Source organism: Sorex araneus, chromosome X (genome assembly GCF_027595985.1).
Source record: "Sorex araneus isolate mSorAra2 chromosome X, mSorAra2.pri, whole genome shotgun sequence".
Classification (NCBI taxonomy): domain Eukaryota; kingdom Metazoa; phylum Chordata; class Mammalia; order Eulipotyphla; family Soricidae; genus Sorex; species Sorex araneus.
The window spans coordinates 158512265-158533615 of NC_073313.1; the positions used below are offsets into that span (position 1 = coordinate 158512265).

Consider the following 21351-nt stretch of genomic DNA (forward strand, 5'->3'; position numbering starts at 1 on the left):
AGAATCAGGGGGCTGGGAGATAGTAAAGCAGTTAAGGCAAAGATGGAGAATAGCCCCAGCCCTGATTCAGTTCAATCCCTGGCACTACAAGGCTGGGTGTGGACCTGTAGGTCCCTGAACACTGCCAGGTGTGGCAAAACCTCTCCACAAAAGTTAAATCGCCCAACAGGTATTGTAATTTCCATAAAAATAGAAGGCCTATATGACAGATGCCCAGAGTTAATATTATTTGGAGTCAATGAACTCTCAAGTAACAAGAGCATAGCATCAACTGTCTTCCTGTGTCTATACAAAAGGGACATAAAGGAGAGAGAAAATCAGTATTTCACTTACAAAGTCCAGAGATCTCTGAAGACTGACTTTACAAGTCACAGGGTCTGATGAACGATTAACAGACAGGGGAAGCAGTACAAAGGGAAGTTAAATATGAATGGGAGCACTTCAGGAGCTTTGTGATGAGTGTTACTTACAGTAAACTTAAGCTCCTCATGGTGGAGGAGAAAGGACTGGCCAATATTATCCTGCAAGTGATAAGAACTCTATACCCACATTGCTAATCAGGGTGTCCGTATATTTTATTTTTAGTGCTTGGGCACTCAAGGGAGTTTAAATGTCTGTTTCAAGAGGAAATGAAACAGGTCAGTGTTCACTAGAAAGATGTCCCTCACAGACAAGCACTGTAATTCCTTGAAAATCAAGCACTATATAGATCCACAATAAAATCAAGTTGCTCAGGGTCCTGAATTAAAAGAAAGCCTAAGGAATCCCATCCCAGCCATAATGGGAATGTAGATGACGAAATACTCTTGCAGAGCTGAGCAGCTGTGGGCTGGGCAGTTAGCTCAAAGGGCTGCAGTGTGCACTTCGTGGGCTATATACCCAGTACCTCACAGAGTAGATGTCTACCGAGTATGAAGAGATCACCATCCTTGTGCTGTTCCTTTCCATGGTTCCGTTTCACAGAAGGAATGTTTCCACCACATTGAAGATAATCAAATATCTTCAATGTCAATTGACTGAGGGACCCATAGCCCAAGAGAAACTCTGGGTGACCGAGTACCTGGGGGTCACATCTCTGCCGGCCCTGGCCTGACTCACCAAGCTCTCGGCCACTTGGACCCAACCCAGTAACAATACCTCATTCCAAATTCCCCACAAAAAGAAATTCTTAAAAGTAAGTGCTTTGTAGTAAGTAAGTAAGTGTATTTGGGTTTTTACAGGGGATCACGAAAATCATGAATCACAAAATCCCATTAATCACCGATTTCTCGGGCGGGCTCAGTAACATCTCATTTCATCCTTTCCCTGAGATTTTAGAAGTCTCTCTCGATTCGGCCCTCCTAACGATGTTGCACTGGGGGCTCTTCAGGGTCAGGGGAATGAGATCCAGCTTGTTACTGGATTTTGCATATGAGTACACCATGGGAAGTTTGCAAGGCTGTCCCATGTGGGCAGGAAACTCTCAGAAGATTGCCAGTTTCTCCCAGAGGAAGAAGTAGGCTAAAGTTATTATTCTGAGAGCTTGCTTTTAAGTCTCTCTGGATGTTGGCCGTTGATGGGATTACACACACCTGGGTTCCTTTGCCGGTACCTTCATGCATGAGGCCTGTCCGAACCTGTGGAGAGGGGCCTCCAGCATGGCTGTAGCTAGGTTCCAGTGGTCTTCGGCTGCCGGGAGCTCTGCTCGGGGTGGGGAGGGAAGCTGGAGCCCATCCCCTCCGAGGGGCCCCAGGGAAGACAGCCAGGCGTGCGGACAAGAGACTCTCTGCATCACTCTCTTCTGAGAGCTTGCTTTTAAGTCTCTCTCTGAGATACAGGGGATACAGTTGGTAATCATGCAACACTGCAGAACACATCAGATCACATCCAGTCTCCAGAATGCAAAGCATATATTATAGCCCACTGGGCTCTCCCTCAAGAAACCCAAATAATATTTTAAAGGAAATTATCAATTTTTTTCTATAGTCAACTCAAGATAATAACTACATGTAGAACCAGAAGGTAAAGACAGACCCAGAAGGTAGAACCCCTTCACTCCACTCCTACCAGGACTTGGGCTTTGGTGATTGCCACGAAGGTCAATGAGGAAACCCACACCGGACCTTCTGCCACCCTCCACTGAGCCCAAATCAACACATCCAAGACTTCCCATAGCAACACCAACATAAAAAGAGCTGCTCTCAATTGCCGAAGTAGGAATTGGTGAATCCTACGTAGTCGTAGCCAGCTGCGTGGCCTCGGCCCCGAGGGTCCACATACTGCTGCATGTGCGAAGCACAGAACGCCACCTGCTCGGGAGTCAAAGCCTGAAACCAAAAGAGAAAACAGGGTCACCACGACCAGGGGCCACACTTCTCATACACCCTGAACTTGAGGAGCAAGAAGTTTCGAGAAGAAGCCAATCCTGTCCCTATAGCACTTTCTCATCACCTAAGTTTTAGCAGATCAGCCTAAGGGACACAGCCGCACTTTCTTACAAGTCCTAAATACACAGCGTCAGAAATAGCCTTCAAGCTGAGTGAAAGTTTGGATTTGAATCCAGGTCTTCCGATCTGAGGGGCCGGAGTGATAGCACAGCGGGAAGGGCACTACCCTTGCACATGGCCAAAGTGCCTTTAATTCCTGGCACCCACATGGTCTCCTGTGCACTGCCAGGAGTAATTATTGAATGCAAAGCCAGGAGTAACCCCTGAACAAAACCAGGTGGGCACAAAAAGTTTAAAACAAACAAACGGGCTGGAGCAATAGTACAGCAGGTAGGGCGTTTGCCTTGCATGCGCTGACCCAGGTTTGATTCCCAGTATTCCATAAGTCTCCCAAGCACCGCCAGAAGTGATTCCTGAGTGCATGAGCTAGGAGTAACCCCTGTGCATTGCTGGGTGTGACCCAAAAATAAAAAATAAGATAAAATAAAACAAACAAACAAACAAACAAAAACCATGTCTTCTGATTACGCCTGCTCAGTCAAATCAAAGTGTTGAGCAGAGCAAATAGAAGCCTGTCTAATCTGAAAGTGGGACACAGTGGACAGTGTCCTGGGATTAGGAGACTAGCGTGGGCAGCAGGGTACATGAGGAGGGAGAGGAGGCAGTCTCGGGATGAGGAGACCGGGATGAGCAGACAGAGGGTAGGTGTGGGAGAAGAGGGTACAGTCCTGGGGTGAAGAGACGGGTGAGCAGACAGAGGGTAGGTGTGGGGGGAGGGGGGCAGTCCTGGGGTGAGGAGACTGGGGTGGCGACTGGGTGAAGCACATCAGCGCGGGCACACGGACCCCCACCTGCTTCATGTCTTCCTTAGTGATGTAGGCTTTGCCCTCTGCCAAGGCTTGGAATCCACTCTCGATCTCATCGCTGGACTTGATGTTTTCTGACTCCTTGTCGATCAGGAAGGAGGTGTAGTCCTCCAGCGAGACATAGCCCTTCCTGTGCACAGTGGGTCAGGCACCCTCAGCTCCCCAGACAGAGTCGCCATCCCTCTGAACCCGAGTCACAAGCTGCTCCCATCCCCACCTCCTGCACCAGACCTCAGCCCCACTCTCGGAGTTTCCTGGCTCTGTGGTCTCTCTCCAGTGGTCCAGCCCACTCTGCCCACTCCTGCATCCCCACTGCAGGGCAAGGCCCTCCTACCTTCCCGGGTCCACGGCGTCCAGGAATTTCTCAAACTTGGGCTCGGGTTCACCCTCCTCCACCATGGGCAAGTAGTAGTTGAGGCCTCTCAGGCAGGAGCGGAAATCCTTGTGAGTCAGACGCCCCGTCAGGTTGTCATCAAAGTGTCTGAGGGAGAAGCACGGCCCTTAGGATTGATGCACAGCTTCATCGGGATGGGAAGGAGAGCCACATGGGGAAGGGGAGAGCAGCTGGGGGGGGGTGAGGGAGCCCAGGGGCTACATGGCTCGGCAGAGCAGAGCTGCAGCTTCTCCGGAGATGTGAATGCCGGGACCCAGGCCTCAAAAGCCAGAGCTGCAGCTCTTTCATCTCTTCTCATTCATGACCAAATATGAAGGAACCAAAGGCGCTAAAAAAAGTCCCAGCACATGCAGCCCATTTGCTGCACCAGCTGCAGCCAGTGTGTGCCCAAGGACAGGGCTATTAACTTTGCTGCAGCTGTGAGGGACATTTCTAAAGCAAGCATTTCTGAAGCTGGGATGTTTCCCAAACTGCATGTGCAGTTACACTATGGTGTGTGCTGTGCCATTCACAGTAGGTACTAAGGAGTCATTCTCATGAAGTCCACAAGAACCAAACGCCCTCATCCAGTTGAGATCTATAGATGCTCCCTCAAGACCTCCACCACAACACGTGGAAAGCAGCTAAAGACTTAAGGAACTGAAGACAAAGAAAATGGAAACTATACCCCAAAACAGAGCCCCCCAAATCCAGGGTTGCAGCCATCCTGTCCAGATACTGGCTTAAGATCCCACTGAGCCACTGTGGGGGGAACCCTGTGATTCAGAGATCTATGAGAAAGGTCTAGAAAGGACAGAGCAGCAATGGAAGCCATGCTCACTTGTAGGTTGTGCTGAATTCCTTGAGGGTCTCCTCGCTCACACCGATGGTATCCCTGAGAGAGAAAGCACATGTGAGCCCAATACTCAACAGAGGCCGAGTGCCCAGGGGGAGGGGTTCTTAGGTCCATGAGCTGTGAATTATGTCACAATGCTGCAGAGCTGAACAAAACCACTCAAGAGCATTTATCATACCCAAAGGACAAGGAGCTTGAGGATCAGAGTCTCCAAGGAAACACCCCTCAGATCAGTGCACCAGCAGGTAACCCCAGCACACAGCTGGTCACCCCTGAGCCACATAGCTCCTGGCCACCTCACTGACTACGCTCTGAGGAGAAGTCTGCCACATCCTGATGTAGTAGCTGGCCCTGTCCTAGCTGAGCCACTTTTTTTTTTTTTTTTTTTGCTTTTTGGGTCACACCCGGCAATGCACAGGGGTTTCTCCTGGCTCATGCACTCAGGAATTATCCTGGCGGTGCTCGGGGGACCCTATGGGATGCTGGGAATCAAACCCGGATCGGCTGCGTGCAAGGCAAACGCCCTCCCCACTATGCTATCTCTCCAGCCCCGACCTGAGCCACTATGATCTGAATGGACGGAGAAAGGGATGGATTTGGCTGTTACCAGCTGGGACTGTCCCTAGGGTCTCCACACTGTGTTTTAGAGGAATTCTCCAATGAAACCTTTTGGGGGGGCACCACATGAGGGGCTAATGAAGAGTGGACAGCTGACTATTATCCCAGGGTCTAGAATGACTCCCCTGCAGAGAATTGTCCTTTGTGGTCAGAGGAGAGGAAGAAACTGCTTCCAGCCCAGCACCCTCCCCCAGCAGTGAGGCCCCCACTCCCTTCCCCCAGGCACTCGGCATCCCCCACACCCGCCCACCTCCTTGCCCTCCTACTTGGCCTGGATCTGTTGCTCGAGGTTGTGCTGCATCCGCACCCCCAGCTGGTGCAGCTGGTCCCACTGCTGGGCCAGGCCGATGGTGCTATACTTGAGGTCCAGGACCAGAGCCTCTTCCAGGCTGTCCCCCAGGTCCTCTATCTTGGTCAACTGCCGCTTCATTGCCTGGATCTCCTTCTGCTTCCTCTGGAAAGACAGATGAGAGAGATCGGGAACCAGCCCCACACTGGTTCCCATGCAGAATAAAAAGAACAGTTGAGCAGGGGTCCCCTAATTGCATTCTCCCAGTGTTCTGAACAAGGAGGCAGAGACGTGGGTCTGAGGGGAGGGCCTGTGTGAACCCCAGGCTTCATAGCCCTGGGAGCCAGGACAGGGAGGTCCTCAGGACAGGGAGCATCTCGAGACAGGGAGCCCCTCAGGACAGAGGGCTCCTGATGGGGAGCCCCTCAGGATAGGGAGGCACTCAGGATGGGGAACAGCTTAAAGTATCTTAAGAGCACTGAAGTGGCTTCTTGAATTTATTTTTTTTTCTCCTTTTTAGGTGGCACCCAGCGATACACAGGGGTTACTACTTGGCTTTGCACTCAGAAATTACTCCTGACGGTGCTCAGGAGACCATATGGGATGCTGGGAATTGAACCTGAGTTGGCCGCATGCAAGGCAAATGCCCTACCCGCTGTACTATCACTCCAGCCCCTTCTTGAATTCCTTGTATAATCTCCTCATCTCTAGAATGCACACCAACTCACTTTATTGGCTTCCAACTGAGATTCCAGCGTCCCTGTTTCTTTGAGCAAAGACCTAATGAAGAAGAGAGAAAAACATGACTCTCGGAGGCCAGCGCTTTGGACAGAGATACAGGTGCCCTGAGAGGAAACAGCTCCCAGTCCTCACAGACCCCTGCCCTGGCGTAGCCCCACTTGCCAAGACTCCTCTGGGAGCCAGCCCAGCCTCTGCCCACACGCACTCCCAGAGACAGCTCAGCTCCGCAAAGGGGCCTCTACTCTGCCTGGCAGGAAACAGCCACCAGCAGGCCCCCACCTGGCGGGGGGCCGGGTCTGGGCGAGAGCCTGGCTCATGGTCCCAGCCCAATTTTGCTCCTGAGCTGATCCAGTCTAGGTGGCCTCAGCATGAGGTTCCCGGATAAGACAGCACAGCAGACACGAGAGCAGAATACTGACCCGTCCAGGAAGTAGGCCCTGGGCATGGTGGTCCAGGCAGGAGTCCGAGGAGACAAAAGGGAAATGTGAGTTAGTAAGCACGCACAATACTGCTTGTCCAGGTGTATAAGACACTTGGATGCTTTGTAAGGAAACACCTTGCTCTGCCCAGGGTCCCCCTGAGAAGCTCAGTAACCCTCAGCCCCTGCTCTGGGACAAATAAATCAGGGACGGGGCTTGGGGCACAGGCTGGGCACAGGAATCTAGACTAGCAGTACCTCTAAGCTGTGCCCCCCTGGCCTCTGTCTCCCAGGATCTCTGGGCTCATGAATGGCACACCCTTGTCTGGGACAAGCCCACCGCTCCATCACAGATGGTCACACCCCACATGAATTCTCAAAACTGCACTTCCGGCACCTACAGGACAACTGACCAGCTTGGACAGTTTCTCCTAGCCCGTAACACCTTCCACATTTCCCGGTCCCATGACATCTGACATGTAGAATATTTTGCATTTGATTAAAGCAACAGCCACAGACTATGTCCTTGGTTCTCATCAGTCTCAGTAACCTTACTGGGTGTTCACACCAGGTTTGTCTCCCATTTGCCAGGGAAACACATCTCCTGAGCCTGTGCACACTTGGTGACACTCAGTCACAGGCAGTCGGTGCTGCTCTGGATGGAGAATCTTTTTTTTTAAACTTTTTTTTGGGGGGGTCACACCCGGTGATGCACAGGGGTTACTCCTGACTCATGCACTCAGGAATTACTCCTGGCGGTGCTCAGGGGACCATATGGGATGCTGGGAATTGAACCCGGGTCGGCCGCATGCAAGTCAAATGCCCTACCCGCTGTGCTATTGCTCCAGCCCCTCTGGATGGAGAATCTTATACACAGATTTGCTTGGCTTTGCATGCCAGGGGCCACACCCAGCAGTGCTTGAGGGCTACTCTCAGCTCTGTGTGGAGATGACTACATAGTACTGGGTATAAAACCTGGGATTCCATCATGCAAAGCAAGTGCTCCCTGTCATTTGAGCCATTTTTTCCCCAACCCAAGATACAGAATTCTTTGTGCAGAGCAAAGTGTTTTGACCCATAAGCCTGGCCTTGATGATAGGCATCAGGAAGAAATGAACACAGCAAGTCATGGATGGGCAGGGTGGCGGGTTTGTCTTTGGGCAGAAGTGGATACAAAAAGCAGCCCTTTCCTAGCACAGAGCTAGCCAGACCTGAGAATCCGTACCTGCTGGCACAGGTGTGTTACACCCTCTGCTGATGGGGCATTGGTACAGGGACAGGGAGTGTGGGGGTTTGGCCCACCTGGTCTCCAAGACCCACTGAAGGAATGCACTAGCATTCTGCTCGAACTCCTGGCACATCTCAAAGTTCTTCACCTGTCTGGCCTCTTCCTTTTGCAGCTCCTGCTCCCGTTCCTACAAGACCAAGCCAAACATGGTGTGCATAAGAAACTCATTTATCACGAAATGACCAGCTCCTGGGATCAGCTTTTCCCCTTACTGTCCACGATCAAGAATATTACAAAAAAAGATGCTAAAGATAAACCCACAAAAAAGCATGTGAAGGTGTTTTTTAAAAAGAGAATGGTGCATGGGGTCTGGAGCGATAGCACAGCGGGTAGGGCATTTGCCTTGCACGTGGCCGACCCGGATTCAAATCCCAGCATCCCATATGGTCCGCTGAGCACCGCCAGGAGTAATTCCTGAGTGCAGAGCCAGGAGTAACCCCTGTGCATGGCCGGGTGTGACCCAAAAAAAGCAAAAAAGAAAAGAAAACAGTGCAGGCGGCGGGGTTATACAGACTGAACAAAGGAACAAGCTCAAGAGTTTCTCGTGCATCCTGAGAGCTGCTTTGAGTCAGCTTGCCCTATCCTGATCCAGTGCCTGCAAGCCTGCCTGTATATGCGAGAAAACACAGGCCCCATTTCCCTTGGTTCTGGTCCATGATGGCTGTCCCCATATGATGTCATGAGATGTCCATTCCTTTCTCAAAGCACTCCAGTTGAAGCACAAGAATGAGGCCACACAAAGGGCTGGAGCTATAGCACAGCAGGTAGGGCATTTGCCTTGCATGTGGCTGATCCGGGTTCAATTCCCAGCATCCCATATGGTCCCCTGAGCACCGCCAGGGGTGATTCCTGAGTGCAGAGCCAGGAGTAACCCCTGTGCATTGCCAGATGTGACCCAAAAAGCAAAAAAAAAAAAATGAGGCCACACGAGGGATTACCTTGATGATTTCGGGCAGGTGTTTCCAGATCCTGTCCAGTACCTCCACAGTTAACCAAGTGTAGGGGCTGGAGGGCTGACCCAGGGCCTTGATCTGCTGGTCCAGCTCCAGCAGGTGGTTGAAGTCAGCCTGGGCCCCTGCCAGGGAGGCCAGGAAAGCCTCGTGGTCCTTCTGCAGCTGCCGGATCTCATTCAGGGAGAGGCAGTGCACAGGCTCGCTCAGGTCCTCCTCAGCGTTCTCACACCAGTTGTTGAAAGCCGAGGCCTGGTGTGCGAATGCCATGAATAGGTCCTGGGCCTACAGAGCAGAAAGGAGCCCCTGCTGCCCAAACGCCATCCCCACAGGAGCAAACCGGCCCATGGTCTGGTCTCCAGGGAAAATACGGGAACAGTGTGGGAGCCTGGGAACCACCGGCGCACCTGTGGGTGGGGACTGCTGAGGGCGGTCGTGCTAAGAAGCCCAGGAGTCACTCTCAATACCCTCACTCTCTTATTCTAAACCTGGCTCCTCCCGGAACCCAGGAAACTGCAGTCAATGTTGTTACTAATATCGTCCTATTACATATAATACTGTCCCTGTCACTGTCATCCCATTGCTCATCGATGTGTTTGAGCGGGCACCAGTAACGTCTCTCATTGAGAGACTTATTGTTACTGTTTTTGGCATATCCAATACGCACGGGTAGCTTGCCAGGCTCTGCCGCGCGGGCTCGATACTCTTGGTAGCTTGCCGGGCTCTCCGAGAGGGGCGGAGGAATCGAACTTGGGTCAGCCACGTGAAAGGCGAACACCCAACCGCTGTATTATTAGTGCATTAATAATAATAACAATTCTGTATTCTTATGTTGTATTGGACTGGAGCAATAGCAATAGTGAGTAGGGGATTTGCTTTGCATGCGACCAACCCAGGTTCGATACTCCAGTCCCTCTCGTAGAGCCCGGCAAGCTACTGAGAATGTCTCGCCCACACGGCAGAGCCTGGCAAGCTCCCCATGGCATACTCGATATGCCAAAAACGGTAACAACAAGTTTCACAATAGAGACATTACTGGTTCCCACTCAAGCAAATAGATGAACAACTGGATGACAGTGCCACAGTGCAGTGCTATGCTTTATATTTTATTATAAATTATATTATATTTTATCTATAATATAGAATGTACATTGTATATGTATAGAATGAAATATGTGTATGTGAATATTGTATGTATACAATGTATATAATATATTGCATATAAAATAATTATTGTATTGTGTTGTATTATTATTGTATTACTGAAATAATAATACTATTATTATTATTACTGATGTTGTTAATTAACAGTTAATTGGAAATGGTTAATGTCACTGTCACTGTCACCCCGTTGTCATCGATTTGTTCGAGCCATCACCAGTAATGTCTCTCATTGAGAGACTTATTGTTACTGTTTTGGGCATATCCAATACGCCACGGGTAGCTTGCCAGGCTCTGCCATGCGGGCGCGATACTCTCGGTAGCTTGTCAGGCTCTCCGAGAGGGGTGGAGGAATCGAACCTGGGTCGGCTGCATGCAAGGTGAACGCCCTACCACTGTGCTATCGCTCCAGCCCGGAAATTGTTAATATCAGGATCAATATGTCATTGTGAAACAGGTGACTAAAGAGGGACACCCACACCCTTGGTCTGCTAGTTATCTCCAGGGCATTCAGTTGTCCGTGATGTCCAAAACAGGAGTTGGGACCATGTGTCTGTGGGCCCCTGGGCTGGGAGGTGGACCCGTCAGGACGCGTCACCATTCTCTTTCTGTCGCACCTTCTGCAGGGGCAGCTGCTTCTCCAGTAGCTTCTGTCTGTGGGAGGCGGAGGCCACCAGCAGGAGCTCCCAGCGCTGCAGCAGGGCGGCGTGGCGGTCCTCAATGGCTTTGGCCTGGTGGTGCTGGGCAGCCAGCAGCTGGTCCTTTAGGTTCGTTATTTCAGGCAGCCTTTCCTGCTGGAAGCTCTGCAAGCTGGCATCCAGTGTGTCCTGGGAAAGAAAGACAGAGTAGCTGAGCACTGACGAACCAGGTTTGGGAACACAACACACCTCAGACTGAATGCAACCTGACCCATCCCTCCGCCCGGGATCTGGGCAGGCCTCAGCATGCCACAGGCCACCGTGAGTTCCTGCTGGGAAGGACCACCTGGATGCCTAGAGGCGTGCACACCAGCCAGGCCACCAGCACACGTGCAGCTCTGAGCAGGTGCCGAGCTCGGGATCACTGGAGAGGCCAACAGGGAGTCGGTGCTTGCGAGACCTTGGAGAGTGACTTTCTCCACTGGGTCAGAGTGCGAGCACGGCCCCTTGAGAGGGATTGGAAGGCGCATGTGGGAGTCCCCTGTGGGGGCACAGCTTCAGAGGGAAGGGAGACCCCCCAGCACTAAAGAGACAGACTGGCTCTGGACCACAGGGAGCATGACTAAGGCCATGAGCATCAGCAGAAAAGCAGGGCCCCCCCTTCCTGCATGACTCCTCAAGGTTCTAGTGGATCCCTGAGCTGCACGTCCCAGGGCCCACCGGGTCCATGTCTCAGAGCTGCAGAGCCAGGAGCTGAGCCCAAACTGCTCTGGGGATTTCCCTCTAGGTTCCCCATAAACCTAGAACATGGGTGGGAAGAGCTGGCGGGTGTTGGAGGAAACCAGAAAACCATCCTTGTCAGGAGGGAGAGGATGAGGCGGCTCCCAGGGCCCAGAGACCACAGCCCAGAACCAGGGAAGGGTGGCTACTGTGCTCAGCAAGAGCAGGTGCTTCCTCACAGCTCTCCATGGGGGGCTGAGCTCACCTGCTTTGCCAGGAGGGTGAGGAAGGCATCCAGGTCTGTGCCGTTGCCCCCCATCTTCAGACTGGCCTCCTTCTCAGCTGAGGAGCAGAGAGAGCGTGTCAGAAGAGGCAGCAGGTAGCCAGAGCTCTGCATCAGGGAAGGCTCGCTGCTTCCCTCAGCGCCTCGGACACTGGGGAGAAGCTTTGGCTCCTGGCAGTCGGGCCCTGGAATCTGGGAAAGTGTGGCCAGCACGGGATTCTAAAGCCACTCGTGTCCCCGGGCACTTGCCATGCCCCACGTTTGTGTGTTTTTTTTCTTTTTTGGGTCACATCCAGAGATGCTCAGGGATTACACCTGGCAGTGTTTGGGGGACCATGTGGGATGCCGGGGATCGAACCCGGGTCAGCCGCGTGCAAGGCAAATGCCCTACCCGCTGTGCTATCGCTCCAGCCCCATGACCCGCTTTTTGATGTCATGTTTTTTTGATGGTCACGTGGACACTCACCATTCCCAGCATGTGTGCTCAGAACGGTGGTGCTGTGCCCATGTGCATCTGTGTGCATATGCACACGCACATACACATGTGTAGGGTGCACACGCAGAAACATGTGTATCTCTGTGTAGGTGTGATTACGTCTCAGGGGGATGAAGGTGAAAGGTGAAAGTGCCATCTTTCCCCACCGTGAGCGAGAAGGCCTGCAAGGTTCTGTAAGAGGGAGGGTTCAGCGTTTCCCGGGCTCCTGGGCTTAACCCTCTTACCGATCCAGGCCTCCACCGTGTCCGCCTTCCAGCTGAAGTGCTGGAAGGCGTAATCATCATCCAGCTGCAGTTTCCAGGCTGCAATCGCCTGGGACAGAGCAGGAGCCTTGGCCTTCAGAGCCTGCATCTTGGCAGAAATCTTGTCCTGGTGCTGAGAGTCTCCCTGGAACATGAGAACCCGGGGGTGGGTGAGGGGGCAGTGGTCAGTGAGCGCCCAGGAGGGGTGGTGTGCTCAAGGGCCCTGGGAAGGCCGTCCCTCTCCCCCTCTACGCCCTACCCACTCCCCAGTTGGTCACTCCGCCCCCTTCTGGACGGCCCCGCACATTGTCCGCTTGAATGTGTCCACCTAGAAGGCATGAATCGCCTCTGTCTCTGTCTCGACACAGCACTAAGGCAAATGGGGCTTCAGAAAAACCAGCATTTACACAAAAGGATGATTCTGAAGTGACAAGCAAGGGTCCTCACTAGAGTGCTCCTAAGGCATTTCTTCTGATTCTTTGTGTGTTGTTGGTTTTTTGCTTTTTGGGTCACACCCGGCTATGCTCAGGGGTTACTCCTGGCTTTTGCACTCAGGAATTACTCCTGGCGGTGCTCGGGGGACCATATGGGATGCTGGGTTCTTCTGATTCTCATAGCGCTGGCTGCCCAAGGCCAGCGACAAGATCTTGACAAACACTGTGTTCCCCCAGGGTAAGAGAAGGAGGGTCAACCAGGGTTCCAGAAAGGCCAGAAGGCACCAACAGGAAGCTCTGGATAGATAATGATTTTCTGAGGACAGCGGAACTGCTCAGAAGAGGTTCAGAAGCCATGTGGGCGTGGCCATGCAAACCATAACTTCCGGCCTGGGTTTCAACAATCCCCTTCCACACGGCATAGGGCCTGCAGCCTGGAAGGGGCTCACCTTGCCCAGAATGTCCTCTCCTTGGCCACACACACTCTGCACACGGGTCTCATGGACAGCAAAGTCGTTCTCCAAGGCTTCGAGCTTCTTCAGTAAACTCTGCAGAGAAGGCCAGTGGGAATTGGCCACTAGCCCCCTGCCCCGCCCACGCTGTTTCCCTTGAAGACCTATCTCCAGGGACCAGCCAGCTCGGGGGACCACGCGGTGCCAGGGCCAACACATGCCAAGCAAGTGCTCCAGCCCTGGGAGCCATGCCCGAGCCCAAGCCTGTTCCTGACGCTGTCTAGAGTCCGTAACATGGCCCGTTGGAGACAGGCTGTTTGTTCTGGTGATTCCAGACCCTTCCTGCCACTTGCTTCTATGGTGGCCACTATCTATTCCAGGCTGGAGCAGCGCTCTGGTCTCTTGCCAACACACTGACTCTCGGCGACCCCGAGAGGAGAGTTTCCCCGTGGGGAGAAGCATCTACCCTGCTCACCTGTGTGGCAGCCAGCGTGTCCCCGGAATCGCCTCGGCCTGCCATAGCCTCCTTCTCACTGAGCCAGGCCTCCTCCTCCTCTGCACTCTCCATGAACTGCAGGAATTCCAGGGACTCGGCTAACCGCTGCCCCCTGCTCAGGGAAGGTGGCACAGTGGGGACAAGACAGCGTGTGAGTGAGTGAGCAGGAGACCGGGACGGGTCAGTGAGCCCAAGACAGAGCCATCCAGGGCACCCTTAATCCTGACCCCTGGCAGCGGCCCCTCAAAGGAGGTGACCCTGGTCTCAAATAGAACTCTGGAGGACACCCTCGTCTCTGTCGTGCCCCAGAGAGTGTGTATGACCTTTAGGGTCTTTGAAAGTGCAAACTGGTCACTTAAACAATGTATGGTTTACTTTGTCCCCAACCCATCAGAGGAAATGCCAAGATGGAGGGGGGGGCTGGTAAGGCAGTGGGATCTGCACCGCACTTTGGCAATTCTAATGCTCTGAAGTAAACTTGACACAGCTTCAGAGCATGGTGAGTTCACAGGTATTTGTTAGCAAGCAAGCAAAGGGGACTTTTCAGAGTTGCTTCCTATCGAAGAGTCTGCGGTCAAATGGACGCTGATGAGCAGCCCCATGCAGCTGGGTCTTCTTCCCCAAGAGCCCAGGAGGGCCCCCCTCCCACCAGGGAGACTCCCAGCACAGCTCCTGCTGCCTGGAGTCAGAGGCGCCTCTGAGCAGGGAGGTGGAGAGGAGAGGGCGCCGGGACCCAGATTCTGCTGCTCACAGCCCCTGCCCTCAGCACCTGCTCCCCACTCACCGAGCTTGGGCCAGCGCCTGCAGATCCTCCCAGTGTCGGACAAACTGAGCCAGCCGCTCCTGGATCTGCTCTCGGCCCACGGCAGCCTTGTCCCCCAGCCTCTCCGCCATGTCCAGCACGTTCTGGGGAACACCCCCTGCCCCCGTCACCACTGTCCCCAACCTCTCCTCTTACAGACATCCACCACCCCAAGGATTCAGGGGGCCAAGAAGTGGGAGACAGGAGAGATCACTCCACTTGCAGTGTTCTGGGGTCTCAGGCATCCTGTGTCCCCCAACCCCAGTGCGCAGAGTGGCCATGGTGCCAGTTTGCTCAACCCCCAGATGGTTCTTCCACATCCTGAATCCGAGCTCCCAGCAGTGGCCTGGGGCTTCCTGTGCCCCTACCCGGGAAAAAGCAAAGTCCACAACACCACACAGCTGTGGCCAAGGCTAGCTGGGCACGTCCCTCTCATCTGTGTCCCCAGGTGGGACTCTCTTCTGCCTTTCTTGTCTCAAGCAGGTGAGTCCTACCGGGTTCGGGGGCATGTGGGCCCAAGGGTCTCGGGAGTCCTACCTGGATGGCAGGCTCATGAGCGACAAGTTCCCCCTCCAGCCGTCGGTGTTTCTTGAATAAGTTCTGGACGCCCTGCAGGTCCCGCCCAAAGTCCTGGGAGCCCACACGCACCAGCTTCTCCCTCGACAGAGGAAGGAAATGGGGTTTACAGTGAGGTATCAGACGGCACCTTGGAATGAGGCTTTTTTATTTTTGCTTTTGGGTCACACCCAGCAATGCACAGGGTTTACTTCTGGCTCTGCACTCAGGAATTACTGCTGGCGGTGCTCAGGGGAGCATGTGGGATGCAGGAATCGAACCCAGGTTGGCCGTGTGCAAGGCAAACGCCCTACTAACTCCAGCCCCTGGAATGAGCTTCTGTCAAAGGGTGCTAGGCTTGGAGCGGAAGGCACTGACGACCCTCTGGTGTGGGGACCCGAAGGTTCTGGTGGAACACACGATGCAGAAGGGCCAAGTGAAGCCAGGTAAGGATGCGGCCCTAGGCGGCCCCCACAGCCCCTCTGCCTGTTCCCCCAGGCATCTCCCTTGTCTGCTCAAGAACACACTAGTCTTCCTTTCTAGAAAATACCCCTCGCACACATGCCATCCGTGTGACCAGTAGGTCCATATGCGCTGGGCAAACGGGAGTGCAGGAATATGGGTCCCTGTGAGCGTCAGTGGTGTTTTCCAGCACCAAGTCCACGAAGTGATACAGCGGCGGCAGCAGGTGAGTTCAGTGTCGGGGATCAGGGAAACCAGCCCAGCATGGACAGTCAGAGACCCCAGACAGGACCGTCTCTCGTGAGGTGTGGGCCAGGTGGCCATACGTACTCGATCCATGACTCCTCATCGTCCAGGTCCTGGAAGAACTGGAACAGAGCATGGGCCTCCTTCAGCTTCTCGTGGTGGGCAGAGGCCAGGTCCTGTACGTTCAGGAACCGCTGGTTCACCGCATCCCTCTTCTCCACTATCTGCTCAGTGTTGAAGGTCCCGCTGGACAGCAGTTCAGCAGCCAGCTCATTCAGGTCCTCGAGCGCATCCTGGAAAACCCAGTGGATGAAGTGAGTGTCTAGGGCTCTGCCCGCAGGGGTGCCTTGGGGAGGACTGAACATCACAGCCTCTTTGCTAGGCAGCCAGGGCAGCGTATGGGCAGCCTGGCAGCAGCTGTGTCCTACACACACTCCTCCCCTGTGTCATTGCTCTTCCCCGCTCAACCAGGGAACAGGGCTGCTGGGTGAGCTCTGGGGGCCACACAGGATGTCCCATAGAAGCTCTGTCTGGCCCATGTGGACAGCGTCCTTGAAGATGCCACATTCTCAGGTGAACACAACAGATCTCCTGGGTCTGTCCTGCCTAACTTCACCCTCTAGAGCTATCCCAGAGCAAAGCCTCCAGTGCTGACCCCAGTGGGAGGGACTCTGACATCCTGTCCCGGGGATAGCTGCAAAGAAACCCATCACATTATCAGTTCTGAACACTTAATACTGCCTCTGCCCAGAGCAGCCAACATTCTCTACACAAAAGTCCAAAGTGCAAACACAACACGGCTGACCTCCCTCCACACAGTCCCTTCTGAGCACTTTTCTAATATTAGGAAGGAAACTTGCACACAGCTTTGGAGCATGATGAGTTCAGAGGTATTTGTCAGTAAGTGAGCAAAGGGACTTTTCAGATTTGCTTCCTTCCTATCGAAGAGTCTTCAGTCGAATAGACACTGATGGGCAGATCCAGGAGTTGTGTAGCTCATGGCTTCAGCCTACTTAGAGTGGCCACTGATGGAGGACATGTGTGGTTTCTCACGGTCCCCTGAGACAGGAGCGGGATGCCAGACCAGCCCTTCAGCCCGGGCAGGGGGCCCACTCTTACCTGCCGCGCCAACATCTCCGTCTCCAGGAGCTGATGCTTTTTGAGCAGGTTTCCTGCTGAAGCCAAGTCCCTGGCCTGGTCCTTCATGGCCAGCAGGGTCTCTGCCTGTGGTTAGGGAGAGGCAGTCAGGCCAACAGATGGGGCCTGTTCAGGAGAGTGAGGCCGGAGGCAGGAGTCAGGTATGAATCTGCATCTCCCCCCAGCACAAACAGCCTCTCACCGCTTCGGCACACATGGGTGGTGAGTGTACCTGAAGGTCCCAGTGGGCCACACATAGCCTGCGTGTGCAGTGGGTCAGACCCCCTAGTGGAGGGGCTCACTGAGAATGACTCTTCGCACACAAAGGCAACCAACCACCCCGGACATCTCAGAATGTGCTGGTGGTCAGGTGGCAAGTGACCATGTGTGTCCAGCCCTGAGTGTCCCACTCCCCAGGACCCTCACCTCTGACAGCCAGAATTCGAAGTCCCGGACACCGGTATTGAACCTCTGCTGCCTGCTGGCCTCGTTGAGCTTCTGCCCTTTGTCGATGGTTCTTTCCAGCAGGTGGTCCCACTCTTTCTCCAGCTCCTCCAGCTGCCCCTATCCAAGAGAGATTGACAGTGTGGTCAGCAGGGCCAGAGTTCTTGGCCACTCGCAAAGGATGGACGTACTAACCAGTCAGAGCTGCCCATATTGAAAGGCCGCCTATTCTAAAGGTGTGCTTTATCTGGAAGGGTGCAGGTGCAGGGTGTTAGAAGAGTCACATTCAGACCTTCGCGGTGGGGCAGAAACTCAGCAAGCAGGGGCACTGCCCTAGTTTCTGGGCCCTGGTGTGCCGGCAGAGGCTAGCTCTGAGCATCACCGGCCCCATCCACCATGCAAGAAGGGACAGTCATGAGCTGCGGGCCTGGAGTCCCATCCTGCATGGCAGCAGGGGAGGAGTGGAGAGTCCTCCTGCTCTAGGAGCCCCGCCCTTTGCAGAACCAACCTCCATGGTCTCTCCCCACCCCTGCTCCTTTCCCCCTCCCCATGCAGACCCACCTTCACGGTCTCCTCCTGGCCGTCACACGCTCTCCGCTCAATCAGGGAGTTCCCCAAGTTGAGGAGCCCTTCCACCTGCTCAGCCCGGCCGTGGACCTCGTTCTCAAAGGTCTGGTGCTTTAGGTACTTCCTCTGCACGGGGACAAGTACAGCATAGCCCTCGTGCCAGGACGGAGGGGGACTTTTCTGGCCTAACCAAGCAATGAACCCAGAGGAGCTCACAGTCCCGGGGAGGGGACCATGTTCTCCGCCTAAGCCAGCCCAGGGACAACCTCCCTCCTACACTCAAACACCCACCTCCCGCATCCCTCCTCCTGCCTCCCACCAGCTGCTGTCTCGGGGTTCAGGGCTTGCCTGGATGTTGGTGGGGTCTTTGTAGGATTCATCACAGGCCGTGGGCAGCTTCTCGCTGATCCACTCTTTCAGTTCCTCCAGGTCCCGGTAGAACTGTTTCAGGTCAGCACAGTCCCCCAGTTTCGTACGCTCAGTGGCCAGCTGTGCCTTCAGAGCCCTCCACCTGTCGGGGGAGAACGTTCCGTCACTCTCCTGCCCCATGACCTGCCTTCGTACAGTCAAGCTCAGCACCGATATGGCTGCAAGGCCTGGTCCCGTCTAGACTGTGGTACTGGGTGTCATGCACAGTTTAGTCCCATCTACAAAGTGGGTACTGAGTGTCATGCATAACTCAGTCCCATCTACACTGTGGGTACCGGGTGTCATGTACAGTTCAATCCCATCTACACTGTGGGTGCTGGGTGTCATGTATAACTCAGTCCCATCTACACTCTGCATACTGGGTGTCATGCACAGTTCAGTTTCTGTCTACACTGTGTGTACGGGGTGTCATGCACAGTTCGGTCTGGTTCACACTGTGAGTACCTGGCCTCATGCATATGTCAATCCCAGCTACACTGTGGGTGCTTGGTCACATGCACAGTTCAGTTCTCTCTACACTGTGGGTGCTGGATCCTATGCACAACCTGGTTCCGTCTACACTGTGTACACTGGGTCTTATTCCCGACATGAGAGCCATGTTCCCCGGTGACTTCTGAGGTAACGGCTGCATCTGTCACCTCTGGGTCCAGGCCGGAGTTCCCCTGCATGTGGAAGCAGCCCTGGGCACCCAGCAATGAGGAGCGCTCAGCATCCCCTCTATCTCCTCTTCACCAAGGCTTCCTGAGGCCGCACCTGTCGAGCACACGCTGCAGTCGGGCCGCAATAACCTCGCGGGCATAGTGGTCATCAGCGATGAGCTGCTCAGCACAGTGCTCGAGTTCCGTGATCTTCTTTTCCTGGACAAGGAGAAAGAACAGCCAGAGGCCAGAGTTTATGGCCTGCTGTGACCCAGGACCTAGGGTGACATGAAGAGGCCAGTTAGGGGGGCTGGGCTACCCCACCCCCCTTGCAGCAGCACCCTGAGGCCTTTTGGCTTCATGAAAGGATCAAAAGCAGCGTTCGTGGTCAGTAGCAAATAGGCCAGCGCTGACAGGAGTGGGCAGCTGTGGAAGGGCCCTTCCTGCGGGCTAGAAGAACAGAGGCCTGTCTGGGAGGGTCGTGCAGTGAGGTGAAGGCCCAGCGGACAGCAACCCCTGCAGGCGGGCTCAGCTAGGTGGGCCGCTCCTGGGGTCGGCTCACCTGGGCGGCAATGGCTTTGTCCAAATCATCGCGTTTCTTCATCAGAGCCTCCAGGCTGTCCAGCGAGCCCCTGTCCTCTGCTCTCAGGGCATTCTCTCTGGCCACCATCCAGCTCTCTGCCTGGTCACAGTTCCCTTGGAACAACTGTGAGGGGGAGGAGGCACAGTCAGATTCCGTCAGGCAGAGGCAGGGTTTACTCTTCCCCGGAGTCTCACTACAGGGCCCCTTGACGTGTCCCCAGCAACATTCCTCTAAGATCTTCCCCGAACATGTGACATTGGCGGTTGGTGTTCTCGAGGTCTTCACAGGTCCCTATAAGCTGCTCACCCCTTCCCGCTGTGCCCGAGTCTCAGAATTGTCTAACATGTTCTGTATCATCATCATCTTACTGGACTGTGGAGACAACCACACATCCTGACTTTACTGCTTAATAAAAGGGGTGCGATTCACTAAACACACAGCAAGCACCAGGCACCCCCTCATCAATCGCTCAGGGAATGCCTCTTCTTGCCCAGGACCACTCCCATCTTGTTTGGTCTAAGACGAGAAGAAAGCTCTTCAGAACAGTGCCGAGGCTGACAGACAGGTAAGGAGAGCCGGACTCTGGGAACCTGCAGAGCAGCCCGAGGCGCAGCCTGGGTTGGGAGCAGCTGGTACCTGCAACTCCAGACACTGATCCAGCATCTTCTTGCGTTTCCCCCAAGCTTCTTCCAAACTGTCTCTCCCAAGTCGGACAGCCTGAAGCTTATCCTCAATTTCAGGACTGGACCGATGCCCACTGTCTATAAGTTTTGTGCCAAAGTCTTCTAAGGCCTCGAAGGAGGGGCCCTCTGCCTCCATGTCAGCATGGTGGTCCTGTGCAGGAATAAAGGACGGTGAGTAAGGCCGGACACCCTCATCAAATATGTGGGCAGGCTTCTGGCCATACCTGGTGGCGCTCCATCAGAATCTCTGTGCCTGTCAGGTCACCAGCCAGCTCCTGAGAAGACACCATGCCCCCGATGCCACTGATCCAGTTCTCCAGGTCCCTAGAGGAGCAAGAGTGTTGGGGCAGTGTAGTAGGGATAGCCTGGCACAGACTTGTCTGTCCTGGGATTGTCCCTTGAAGAAACTTCCCCCAGGCTCACACAATCAGTCTCTCTCGCTCCCTCCCTCTCTTCCTCTCTCTTCCTTTCTACCTCTCTTCCTCTGTCCCTTTCTCCCTCCCTCGCCCTCCTTCTCTCTCTCTCCCTCCCTCTCTCTCCCTCTCTCCCCCTCTCTCCCTCTCTCCCTCTCTTCTCTCTCTCCTCTGCCTCTGTCTCTCCCTCCCTCTCTCTCCCTCTCTTCTCTCTCTCCTCTGCCTCTCTGTCTGTCTCTCTCCCTCCCTCTCTCTCTCTCTTCTCTCTCTCCTCTGCCTCTGTCTCTGTCTCTCTTCCTCCCTCTCTCTCCCTCTCTCCCTCTCTTCTCTCTCTCCTCTGCCTCTGTGTCTCTCTCTCACTACCTCCCTCCCTTCTAGTCCTTGGTTCTTATCTATCCTCCCACCCTCACAAGAACTGCCTTGCATTGAAAGATTGAAACCTGTGAAAAACTGACACATTAAAAACACTGTTTCAATAAAACACATTGAAACATTGAAAACATTATTAAAACGTTGAAGAAGTCAAGAGCGAGAAAGTAAGTGTAGCCACCTACCAACTCCTGCCTCCTTTGCTCCCGGTGTGAGAGCCTACTTTCTGGATAGACCCTCAACAGGTGAAGTTCCCCTGACAGGCGGATGGTACAC

At 54.1% G+C, this 21351-nt stretch overlaps 1 protein-coding gene across 1 annotated transcript in view; it reads right to left on the reverse strand.

Annotated features, from left to right (window-relative positions):
• Positions 1-2170: 2170 nt before the first annotated feature.
• Positions 2171-21351, reverse strand: part of SPTA1 (spectrin alpha, erythrocytic 1) — a 45063-nt gene continuing 25882 nt past the window's right edge. Inside the window, exons 27-50 of the mRNA XM_055121194.1 lie at positions 20518-20617; positions 20247-20444; positions 19590-19733; positions 19143-19246; positions 18280-18471; positions 17955-18084; positions 17376-17513; positions 16932-17036; positions 15897-16105; positions 15087-15207; positions 14532-14653; positions 13727-13859; positions 13249-13347; positions 12348-12510; positions 11610-11686; positions 10604-10813; positions 8814-9110; positions 7890-8002; positions 6157-6208; positions 5406-5593; positions 4507-4560; positions 3627-3773; positions 3278-3422; positions 2171-2306 (exon numbers count right to left, since the gene is read on the reverse strand). Of these exons, the coding sequence (XP_054977169.1) occupies positions 2181-2306; positions 3278-3422; positions 3627-3773; positions 4507-4560; positions 5406-5593; positions 6157-6208; positions 7890-8002; positions 8814-9110; positions 10604-10813; positions 11610-11686; positions 12348-12510; positions 13249-13347; positions 13727-13859; positions 14532-14653; positions 15087-15207; positions 15897-16105; positions 16932-17036; positions 17376-17513; positions 17955-18084; positions 18280-18471; positions 19143-19246; positions 19590-19733; positions 20247-20444; positions 20518-20617 (3367 nt within the window). The 3' untranslated portion in view covers positions 2171-2180. The remainder of the gene's footprint in view (positions 2307-3277; positions 3423-3626; positions 3774-4506; positions 4561-5405; positions 5594-6156; positions 6209-7889; positions 8003-8813; positions 9111-10603; positions 10814-11609; positions 11687-12347; positions 12511-13248; positions 13348-13726; positions 13860-14531; positions 14654-15086; positions 15208-15896; positions 16106-16931; positions 17037-17375; positions 17514-17954; positions 18085-18279; positions 18472-19142; positions 19247-19589; positions 19734-20246; positions 20445-20517; positions 20618-21351) is intronic.